Below are 12,537 nucleotides of genomic sequence, written 5' to 3' on the forward strand. Positions count from 1 at the left end.
TCCTAATAGAAACCTTATTCAAATGCAAGGTCTATACAAATAATATCTGACATGCTAATTTCACTTAGTTTACTACATTTGGACCGTTCACGAGAAAGAGACATTCAAAAGAGAATGTTTTTATATATGACATTCTGTATGGCACATATTTCCATAGTCCAGAATGCTATTAGTAATTAAACCATTTAAATCAGTCTACTGGTACAGCATATACAAATGAAGTGAGAGCACACATTTAGGTTGATTTATTAAAATTTTATAAAATGTATTTTCTGTGAACTTAGTGTGAATTACTGTCCTGAATACTTTGAAATAGGAGATAAAATAATCTGTGTAGAATTATTCTAAAATAACCAACCTTAAATATAATTTTTCCATAAGCCTTTTGTACCCGTGATCAAGATTCTACTCAATAAATTATTACCATAGCTCTCAATGAATCATACAAGACAGCACCAGGAAATTACTTTAATCTCTAACAGAAAAGCTGTGCCATTCGCAAATGACTTCATCCAACTTCTTAATAACAGGGTCAATAAAAATAAAAGAAAAAAATCTGGAAGAGTAGACTTTTGCATCACAGATGTTTGGAGTTTTTAATAAAATAAGTCATTTCACTTATAAAAGCATTTCATGAGGAGACACAACAGAAATATTTTATCTAATGCCTGCATACACTAGTTTCCAATGCTAGTTTTTTTGAAAAGGTAGAACAAAAGATTTCAAAAAATATACTAAATATAGGAAATTAAAATGAGCATTCACTCCTCCTCTTCTCCCCCACTGTAAATGTTCCTTTGTAATATACTTTATATATATGACAAGGCAGGCGCAACTGAAGGCAGGAAAAATGATTTACAAAGAAGGCTTGGTCTCTCTGATAAAAAACAAAGATGAAACAGTCTGAATACTTACTAATTCCTTTCTCTTTAGGAGCAATCTTCTCCATATCTTTCAATTGAAATACATCTTTCTGTTCAAAAGATAAATAGTACTGTCAACGAATTATTTAATCTCCAAAGCATTTTTACAAAGCTTGAGCCTACCTCTCCTCATTGTGGAACAGACACTAATTTTGGAGGTAATCACTTGGTTACATACACAGATACTACGCCGAAACCCAGCTAAGAAGTTCGGCTAAAGCACCCTCATTTGGGGCCATGAGCCTACCTCCAGCCCAACATGAGTATTAAAATACTTTAATTCTACCCATCTACCCAAAGGTAAGTCATGGAAGAGATGAGGAGAGAGGAATTTTTCCCTCCACACAAGAATGAGCAAAACAACGTGCAGGAGAGAGAAACAGGTGCAGATAAAATGAAACAAGCAGCTTATAGAGCTCAACAGTTCTTCTTGCCTAAAAATATATTTTTAATTCCAGAGCTGATAATTATTCATTCATTCATATTTATTGAGCATTTACTGTGTGCAAAGCACATTAAGTGCTTAATTAGAAAGAGGCGGGGGAAGTGATTCCTCATTACTTTTTTATATTTTTATATTATATTTATATTTTAATATTTAATAATCCCTTGATTTGAGGGATTCCAAATACTGATCTGGCAATGGCAGACCAGACAGCTCTTTAAATAACCTACTCCTTCCACTTTTCTTTTCCTAATTATAGAAATTACTAAAGTCAGAAGCACAGGCTTTGTGAGACTGTTCAGTGTCAATCAGCCAGGCAGTCTCAGAGAGTAAAAATAATAATAAAAATATGACTCTTAGCACATTCCCAAGAAAAACGGGGTTGGGGCAGGGAGGTGAGCCAAGATCCATTTGCTTCCTCCACCAAAGCCCAAGTGATCATGACTGAAGCATAGTACCCAAGAGAACAATGGTAAAAATCAAGACAGTGTTACAAATTGCAAAGTATGCTAACAGAGGATTGAAAAGACTAAAGCTTCCTTAATGTTATTGAAAACCACTGAGGTTTCAAGCTCTGAATTCAAAGCTTGACATTACAAAAGCCAATCCTCCATGTGGACCTCTCCCTCTATGGTAAAGGAGGCAAATTCCTCTCAGAAATTCCCAGTGGAATCTGGAAGTGTCCTGATTGAGCCCCTCTGGGTCCTATAGCTTTTGCTCTTTCCTTCCCTGAAATTCCCTTGCCAACTATCAACCAGGCCTGACAGGAGGGATTTCTGGGGCACCCCACTGTGACTTGGTAACATGTCTTGCTCTTCTGCTGTGATCGTTGACATTTACCAAAGGCCTCCGCCATGTGTCTCCCGGCTGTTGTTCCTTAAAAAAAAACACTTGCTATCAAATCCAATCAGAGGAGAATTTTTGTGGGGATCAAAGATTTTTGAATCAATGAAAGATAGAGAGTTCCGTCTTGATTTTCTATTCCTACCTCTCTGCCGAGTGGCAGGAAGAAAACCTTGGGCCTAGAGACCCACGGGAGAAATGTAACTTTATCTATGGGAAGAATTAAATATTTTTGTTATAGAAACTCTCACTTTGAATAATTTCTATTCCTAATAATAACAACCATAACTTCCTGCACTGAATAATGGAGTTTTAGGAATAAAATAATTATGCCTATAAGGATAACATTTTTAAAATGATCTTACATTATTATGCCGAATGATTAAAATAAAAAGTAGAAGATGAGTAAATTCACTGTTTTTCTCATTCCTTATTGTTTTATTTCCCTTGATTACCAAGCTATTGCATAATGAAAATGGTTACTGCACAATGCATTTCTGGATTTCATCATTTTTCAATAAACAGCGCTTTCAATCTCCATTAGAATGATTTTTTCATAGCTGCTTAATAACACGTCAAAGAAGGCTCATAGAAACCATGATTGTTTACAAAGATCAATCTGTACATTTACCGGTATTATGGTACTTTTTGTTGTGAGAATATATAGTTACCAAAAACTTCAAGAAAATTACTTACTGTCTCAAAAAATATTTCCATCATGCGTGTTCTCTTCTCCTCAGCACTCAGTCCTTTTTTCTTAGACTAAGAGGAAAAAGTATAAAGTTTCTTTGAAAGCTACTTTAGAAGATAATTTTTCCAGAAGTTTTATGCAAATTCTTAAATCAGTTCAATTCCCTTCTTCTCCTGGTCTGACTTTAGATCACTTCAGCTCTTACTTAAGGTGAAAAGGAAATTTGATTTGGCAGCTCCATAGAGTAGCAATCAGTGAAGCAAATACCTATCCATTATGGTCCATTTCAAAGCCAGGTCAAGTGCCAAACTCTGGACCAATCTGGTTTGAAGTAGGTGCTCAGAGGTTCATTGTGGTCCACAACTTGATCCAGAATGATGTTGGGTTCTTCACAGTTGTCCGCCTGGAGCAGTCACCCAAAAGAGTGGCAAAGACTCCAGCTTCGGTTGGGACCTCTACGGTCAATTTAAGTCAATTCTTAGAGTAATCCAAACACAAAGGAGGGGGGTTCAAGGCTAATTCCATCACCTCAGACTTTTCAGGCCTGAAGATGACTCAGGTTAGTCTGGCTAACCTAGGGATTGCCTGAGATTCAAACTGGCTTGGAAGAAGTAAAAAAAAAAAAGGACTTGTGAGCTCTCTGTGGGCAGGGAATGTGTCTGTTTGTTGTTGTATTGTAGTCTCCAAAGCACTTAATATAGTGCTTTGCACACAATAAGCACTTAATAAATAAGATTGAATGAATGAATTTTTGTCTCAATACCTTTTTAAAAATATCTAGTAAAAGCCTGAGATGCCTTTTGCCATTGTTCTGTAGATTTAACCGTAAACCTTTGAAATGAGGTTTAATTCAAATAACTAAAGTTATCACAAAGGTCCAGTGAATAGTTTCCCATTAAGTGCTTGCAGAAATGACCCCTGCCCTCAAGGTGTTTACAATCTAAAAGGGGAAACAACACTACAACAAACTGCAAATAGAAGGAATTGGTAGAGCCTGTAACTGAAGAGAAATAGCACGGCTTAGTGGATAGAGCATAGGCCTGGAAGTCAGAAGGATCTGGGTTCTAATCCTAGCACCACCACTTGCCTGCTGTGTGACCTTGGGCCAGTCACTTAAATTCTCTGTGTCTCAGTTACCTCATCTGTAAAATGGGGATTAAGACCGTGAGCCCCATGTGGGACATGAATTGTGTCCAACCTGATTATCTTATATCTACCCCAGCACTTAGTAGAGTGCCTGGCACATAGGAAGCACCTAACAAATACCACTAAAAAAAAGGGGGGGGGGAGCTATGGGAGGTTGTGGGTACTTAACGGCTGAAATGGAAGTTGAGGGACATTAGAAAACAAATGGGAAGGCCTCTGAGAGGAGACATAATTTCAATAGGCCTTTGAAGAAAGGGAGATCTGTGATCTGTCAGATATAGAAGGAGTTACAGGCAGACGTACTCTCCCAAGAACTAAGTACAGTGCTCTGCATATAGTATGTGCTCAATAAATATCATAAATTGATTGACTGGCGGTGGCATGAGCAATAGGTCAAAAGTGGAAGAGATGGGATTCAAGTACAATGAGTAGGTTAACATGAGAAGAACAAAAAGTATGAGCTAGGGTGTAGTTGGAGAAAGGAGTGTAGGAAGGCCCAAAAATCATTAGCCTTTTCTCAACAACATGACAGCTGGTGGAAAGTGTGCTCTGCTCTGCAAAACTGGCTCTAAAGAACAGTTTGCATTAGAAGATTCCTTTCCAAATGTACTCCTAGACCCATGTAGATTAGGTTTGCCTTGTTCATTTTGGTAATTCCTCATGGTACCTGTTTAGATTAATAATGATAATTACAGCATTTGTTAAACTCTATGTGCCAAGCACTGTTCTAAGCACTTGGGTAGATACAAGGTAATCAGGTTGTCCCACGCACTTGGGTAGATACAAGGTAATCAGGTTGTCCCACGAGAGGTTCACAGTCTTAATCCCCATTTTAGATGAGGTGACTGAGGCAAGTTAAGTGACTTGCCCAAGTTCACATAGCAGACAAGTGGCGGAGCTGGGATTAGAACCCACATCCTCTGATTCCCAAGCCCGGGCTCTTGCCACTAGGCCATGCTGCTTCTCCCAGCACACCGTGGCCACTTCTATACTACTAGACACCTGATTTTAATTTCATAATCTCATAGGGATACTGTTTTTTAGGAGAAGCCTGGCTGCTGCCCTTCATATCTATAAGACCATGATAGATTTCAGAGGCATGACTGTTGGATAAAATTAGGGAAGCTTATCCTGGGGAGGGGGTAATAGCACATGCATATAATCCTCAGCCTCGTGGCACTTATGTACATGATGGTAATTTACTTTTCTGTCTGTCTCCCCCTCTATGCTATAAGATACTATGGGCAGAGAATACATCTTCTAATTCTATTATATACTTCTAAACTCTTAGTACAGTGCTCTGCACACAGTAATACTGTGCTCAATAAATACCCCTGATGGATAGATTAAGCACTTTCTCTATAAAAAACACTTCATTAAGCCTGGTAAAGAAGTGCACCCATGGGGTCATAATCTAAAATAAGCAGTGGGAGTTAAAAGACATATAAGAAAAGATGAAACAAAAATATGAAAGATGCATGAAAGATGTGAGTATTGAAAGGCTTGTGCTAAAATAGGCATTTTCCTCTGGAAAAAAATTCATATTTTTTTTTAAATTTCAGAATCATTTCCAAAACAGAATAAAGTGAAAGTTGCTAAAAAAAAAAATGACTGGAAAATGGCTAAAAAATTCCACCTGTTTCAGAATATGGCCTGAATAGGTAAGGTTGCTCATAAAAACCTTATTAAAAAAGCAAGACTAAATCAAATGATGATTGAGTTTAACTGATTCGCATTAGAATCCTACTTCAGACTATGTACTAGGGAAAGGACAACAGGAAAGCGATAAAGGAAAGCTCTGAATTGTCACTGTGGGAAAATGGCCTCAGTCTTTATTGTATCTACAAATTCGGATATCGTATTTGACATAATAGACTTTTTTCATATTTTCCCTTACCTTTCTCCTGATTTAGACTTCCACTTACTACTTACTGTTCTAATCTCTTGATTACTATGAATAATTCTGTCATTACCACCCACAGAATGGAAAAATGCAGCAGACATGCAGGTCCTAAATTAGCAGGGCTACTTGACACCATGTGAATAAATTTAACAGAACCAGTTTCAACAAAACAAAATAATCTCTAGTTACTGGGGAGTGGGACAATATATATTTGGCAAGTAAAAGTGATAGCTGTCACAGAAATAGAGGAGAAGAATGAGAAGGAGGGGAAATCACACTTTGCCTCAGAGGTTAACAGGGCTCCCCAATTTGGCTGCTTTCAGTTATCAGCTTTCCACTGGGACCTTCCAGGTGCACAAGAATACAAGAGGTTGGGATGTAAACATTTTCTGCTTTTATGGATGCTTCAGACTAGACTATTTAAATTTTTTTTCCCATCCCAATAATTTGCCTCAAATACACCCTGTATTAAAATTTAGTTAACAATCCTTGTATAAAATTAAACAACCATTAACCCTAAATGTATCAGGCCTTACAGAATGTAAGAATTTAAGAATGTATGAATTTGATCCAAAGTTTACTAAATTCTTCTTTCCTGAATACACTTAATGTCATGCAAGCAATATCTATAATGTGGGCAGGGAATGTGTTTGATGTATTGTGCTCTCCCAGTCACTTAGTAGCAAAGCCCTGTGTTATTGATAATAATAATAATATCAGTGCTCACTGTGTGACTATATACAACCTTCTCCACTCCAAATTATTCTTCTAGACTGTGAGTCCATTGTGTGCAGGGATTGTCTCTGTTGCTGAATTGTAGCTTCCAAGCGCTTAATACAGTGCTCTGCATACAGTAAGTCCTCAATAAATACAACTGAATGAATGAATTATTCAGTAATCCCTCAAAGCTACCAGAGACTACCATCAAGAAAGATCTTAATGTTAAAATAAACTGTGGCCATACTAAAAAACAAAGTAAGAAAAACAATGTGATTAAAAGAAAATAATAATAATGTTGGTATTTGTTAAGCACTTACTATGTGCAGAGCACTGTTCTAAGCGCTGGGGGAGATACATGATAATCAGGTTGTCCTACGTGGGCTCACAGTCTTCATCCCCATTTTACAGATGAGGTAACTGAGGCACAGAGAAGTTAAGTGACTTGCCCACAGTCACACAGCTGACAAGTGGCAGAGCCGGGATTCAAACCCATGACCTCTGACTCCCAAGCCCGGGCTCTTTCCACTGAGCCAGGCTGCTTCTCTAATATTTGAATTATTTCTAAAATAAGAATAGAAAATTTGAATACAAACAACACATAATCACTTAACTTTGGACAAAAAAAACAAAACACCCATCAAGAGAATGAGAAGAAAAATACTGACTACATCCTATTGCCTTGTTTTTTTTTTTTAAAAAAAAGATGTCTTTTTAAATCTAAATCGGCATAAGATAAACCTAACTTTAAACTTCAAATTAATGTTAACATGAATTACACAGGGCAGAATAGTGGTGTTTCTAGAGCCATGTAGCCCCACATCCAGGATTTGAGAACACTGTCCTGATTAACAAATGCCACTGGGTGCTTTTCCAGTCTCCAGTGTGGCGGTTGCAGGGGGGTGGTCAAAGGGGTTGGCGGACAAGGGAGAGACAGAAAGAGACAGAAAAACAAAGGGACCCAAATGGAGATTTGGGGGCACCTGACAGATGCTGTAACTCCTGAGGGTGAGGGCAGCAGACATCCTGGCCCCACTGATCTATGGACAAGGATGCAGTTTTACAAGAAAATAATAGTAACTCTGGAGGAGACCTCAACCTCTTGCTTTTTAGTCCTTCTACAACGAATTTCAACAAAGGGTACTAGCTGCTATTAATGAGGCACTTTATTAGGGCCATTAAGAGAAACACTGGCAATCCGGAGAAACAATTTCCAAATTGATTCTAGCTTTGCCCTTGGCATTACCGGGCCTCAAAAATCTTTTTTTAAAAGTTATTTGGGCATGACAGTGGTTCTTTTAGATCACTATAGCCAACAGGTGGCTGTGTTGTTAGTTCAACCACAGAGGAGCCGTTATCACTGGCATTTACATCTGGAGGTAACTTCAGCAAGTCTCCAGAATCCTTCTAAACAGTTTCTTCTGAGCTCTTGGTCAACTGTTTGACTAAAAAACACACCTAACTCACCCTTAATGTGTCCATGACATGAATACAGATGGAAAAATGATGTTCATAGGGTACTATTTCATCATTTACGTATATCCACCTTCTTCTTGCTATTCAAATCCCAACTTTCCAATCTTTTTCTTCCATCTGCAAATTATTTTATGTCTCCCTTGTTAAACTGGGAGCTCCTTGAGAGCAGGGATTCTATCTTCTACAGCTACTGCACTCTCCAATGATTCAGGGAATAGGAAATCAATAAAACAGTGAGTGCAGAGAACTGTACTATCTCAGTAGAATTAGTAAATGTGATCTCTGCACTCAATAATAATAGTTGAGGTATTTTCTAAATAGTATTTGTTAAGGACGTACTATGTGCCAGGTACTGTACTAAGCACCAGGGTAGCTACATGCTAATCACATTGGACAGTCGGTGTCCCACATGGCGCTCACAGTCTAAAAGGGAGAGACAACAGGTATTTAATCCCCTTTTTAAAGATGAGGTAACTGAGGCACAGAGAAGTTAAGTGATTTACCCAAGGTCACGTAGCAGACCAGTGGCAGAACCAGAATTAGGACACGGGTAGATCCTTTTCAGTTATGAGTTTACTATGCTTCAGGTACTATTCTAAGCACTAGAGTAGATAAGAGATAATCAAATAGGACACAGTTATTGTCCCACATGGGTCTCAGGGTCTAAGAGGGAGAGACAACAGGTATTTAATCCCCATTTTGCAGATGAGGGAACTGAAGCACAGAGAAGTTAAGTGACTTGCCCTGGATTATACAGCAGAGTCATAATTAGAACCTAGTCCTCTGACTCCTAGGCTAAATCTCAGTCAGTCAATGGCATTTATTTAGTGCTTACTGTGCACAGAGTGCAGAGAAAGTACAATAGAGTTCATATACACGATCCTTGCCCATAGGGAGTTTACATCCAAAGGGGAAGAGGGACTATTATTATTATTATTATTATTATTAGGGACACTAAAATATATTACAGAGTGGGGAAATAGTACAGCATGCAGATTTCCATAAGTGCTGGGGGACTGGAGTGATTATCAAAGTGCTTAAGAAATTTACAATCTACGAGGGGAGGCAGAATCTAAAATAAATTACAGATAGGAGGATGTAATAGAGCAGAAGATCTGTATTTAAGTGCTACTGGGGGTGGGAGCACCCAAGTATTAAGGTGATGCAGAAGTGCTCAAATTGGAGTTGGGGGGGGAGTGATATAGGGTTATAGGGAGATGAGAGTTAATGAGGCAAGACCTACTAGAGAAGCTCTGATTTCAGAGGACTACTTTTTTGGAAATGAAATCGAGAAAGGCCAATAGTCCAAACTAAGATAAAAAATAAACTTCCATCATCTATACTAATACTGTTCCACGGTGGGTAAACTGGGTTATACCTGATTTATTCTATTACACTTAAATAAAAGGTGAAGAGTTAATATATAAAACCAATACTTTCTCAAAAAGAATAATCTCATCCTAATTCTCAGCAAAATGAGCACTTGGACAGTTTTGTTTTATAGAAGTATAAATCAATAGTAAATCAATCAAATGCTTACTGTGCTTATAAACTGTAATGGTAGGGTTAAAAGCAGAGGGGCATGTGCCTGTGTATGTGTATAATATGTATAATACAGAGTCTGCCGCTTCTCTGCTGGGTGACCTTGGGAAAGTCACTTCACTTCTCTGTGCCTCAGTGACCTCATCTGTAAAACAGGGATTGTGACCGTGAGCCCCAAGTGGGACAGTGACTGTGCCAAGTCTCCTTTGCTTATATCCACCCCAGTGCTTAGTACAGTGCTTGGCACATAGTAAGCACTTAACCAAATGCCATAATTATTATTACTGGGTTCTACTCCCGGCTCCAACAACTGTCTGCTGAGTGAATGTGGGTAAATTCATTCACTCATTCAATCATATTTATTGAGCGCTTACTGTGTACAGAGCACTGTGCTAATCACTTGGTGTGGCTTAGTGGAAGGAGCACAGACTTAGGAGTCAGAGGTCATGGGTTCTAAGCCCAGGTCCGCCACCTGTCAGCTGTGTGACTTTGGGCAAGTCACTTAACTTCTCCGTGCCTCAGTTCCCTCACCTGTAAAATGGGGATTAAGACTGTGAGCCTCATGTGGGACAACCTGATCACCCTGTATCTACCCCAGTGCTTAGAACAGTACTCGGCACATAGTAAGCGCTTAATAAATACCATCATCATTATTATTATTGCCATTCAGCTAACGGTCCTGTGTTTGTTTTTCCATCTGTAAAATGGGGACTAAACGCCTGTCCTTCCTCCCCCTTAAGCCCTCTCTGATTCATTCATTCAATCATATTTACTGAGCGCTTACTTTGTGCAGAGCACTGTATTAAGCGCTTGAGATGGACAACTGGGCAACAGAGAGAGACCATCCCTGCCCAACAGTGGGCTCACAATCTAGAAGTGGGGAGACAGCAAAACAAGTAGTCAGGCATCGATACCATCAGTGTGGTAAAGTGGAAAGAGCCCGGGCTTGGGAGTCAGAGGTCATGGGTTCTAATCCCAGCTCCACCAACTGTCAGCTGTGTGACTTTGGGCCAGTCACTTCACTACTCTGGGCCTCAGTGACCTCATCTGTCAAATGGGAATGAAGACTGTGAGCCCCACAGGGGACACCCTCATCACCCTGTATCACCTTCCCCAGGGCTTAGAACAGTGCTTCGCACAAATAATAATAATAATAATGTTGGTATTTGTTAAGCGCTTACTATGTGCAGAGCACTGTTCTAAGCACTGGGGTAGATAGAAGGCTATCAGGTTGTCCCATGTGAGGCTCCCAGGCTTCATGCCCATTTTCCAGATGAGGTCACTGAGGTCCAGAGAAGTGAATAATAATTATGGCATTTGTTAAGCGCTTACTCTGAGCAGAGCACCGTTCTAAGCGCTGGGGGAGATACAGAATCACCAGATTGTGCCACGTGAGAAGCCACGTTGCTCAGTGGGAAGAGCGCGGGCTTGGGAGTCAGAGGTCATGGGTTCGAATCCCGGCTCTGCCACTTGTCAGCTGTGTGACTGTGGGCAAGTCACTTCACTTCTCTGGGTCTCCGTGACCTCATCTGTAAAATGAGGCTGAAGACTGGGAGCCTCACGAGGGACAACCTGATGACCCTGGATCTCCCCCAGGTCTTAGAACAGTGCTCTGCACATAGAGCTTAACAAATACCAACATTATTATTATTACTTGTCAGTGGTGTGACTGCGGGCAAGTCACTTCACTTCTCTGTGCCTCAGTTCCCTCATCTGTCAAATGGGGATGAAGACTGGGAGGCTCACGTGGGACATCCTGATGAACCTATATCTCCCCCAGCGCTTAGAACAGTGCTCTGCACATAGTAAGCGCTTAACAAATACCAACATTATTATTATTATTATTGTCAGCTGTGTGACTGTGGGCCAGTCACTTAACTTGTCTGTGCCTCAGTTCCCTCATCTGTCAAATGAGGATGAAGACTGGGAGCCTCACGAGGGACAACCTGATGACCCTGGATCTCCCCCAGCGCTTAGAACAGTGCTCTGCACATAGGAAGCACTTAACACATACCAACCTTATTATTATTATTACTTGGCAGCTGTGTGACTGTGGGCCAGTCACTTCACTTCTCCGGGCCTCAGTGACCTCATCTGTAGAATGGGGATGAAGACTGGGAAACACGTGGGACAACCTCATCGATTAGACTGTGCGCCCGTCAAAGGGCAGGGACTGTCTCTGTTAACGATTTGTCCATTCCAAGCGCTGAGTGCAGTGCTCTGCACATAGTAGGCGCTCAGTAAATACTATTGAATGAATGACTTTGTATCCCCCCCCCCAAGTGCGGTGCGCATAGTAAGCGCTTAAGAAACACCAACATTAGTAATATTCTTCATCCCCATTTTCCAGATGAGGTCAGTGAGGCCTAGAGAAGTGAAGTGACCGGCCTAAAGGCACCCAGCTGACAGGTGGCAGAGGCGGGATTCGAACCTGCGACCTCTGACTCCCGGGGGGGGGGGGAGGGGGCGGCGGGGCGCAGCTTACCATGGCGCGGCGGGCGGGGGGCGGGGCCGGACTCCGCCGGAAGTGACGCACCGACGAGAAGCGGCGGCGGGACCCGGATGTTCCCTCTGGCCCCCCCCGCCGACAGCCCGGCGCGCAGCGCCCCCTGGCGGGTCCAGGCGGAACAGCGGAGGGGGCCTAGCCCCGCCCCCGGCCTCCCTCCCCGCCCCACGGAGGGCATCATTCATTCATTCATTCATTCATTCATTCATTCATTCATTCATTCATTTAGTCATTCAATAGGATTTGTTGAGCGTTGACTACGTGCAGAGCACTGGACTCAGCGCTTGGACTGGACAATTGGGCAACAGAAGCAGCGTGGCTCAGTGGAAAGAGCCCGGGCTGGGG

The 12,537-nt window shown here is 40.9% G+C and overlaps 1 protein-coding gene across 1 annotated transcript in view; it reads right to left on the bottom strand.

Annotated features, from left to right (window-relative positions):
* The window catches only part of MND1 (meiotic nuclear divisions 1), a 50,708-nt gene extending 38,462 nt beyond the window's left edge, over positions 1-12,246 (bottom strand). The window contains exons 1-3 of the mRNA XM_029077175.2: positions 12,172-12,246; positions 2,908-2,973; positions 916-973 (exon numbers count right to left, since the gene is read on the bottom strand). Of these exons, the coding sequence (XP_028933008.1) occupies positions 916-973; positions 2,908-2,973; positions 12,172-12,174 (127 nt within the window). The 5' untranslated portion in view covers positions 12,175-12,246. The remainder of the gene's footprint in view (positions 1-915; positions 974-2,907; positions 2,974-12,171) is intronic.
* Between the last annotated feature and the right edge of the window lie 291 nt (positions 12,247-12,537).

Source organism: Ornithorhynchus anatinus, chromosome 12 (genome assembly GCF_004115215.2).
Source record: "Ornithorhynchus anatinus isolate Pmale09 chromosome 12, mOrnAna1.pri.v4, whole genome shotgun sequence".
Taxonomy (NCBI): Eukaryota; Metazoa; Chordata; class Mammalia; order Monotremata; family Ornithorhynchidae; genus Ornithorhynchus; species Ornithorhynchus anatinus.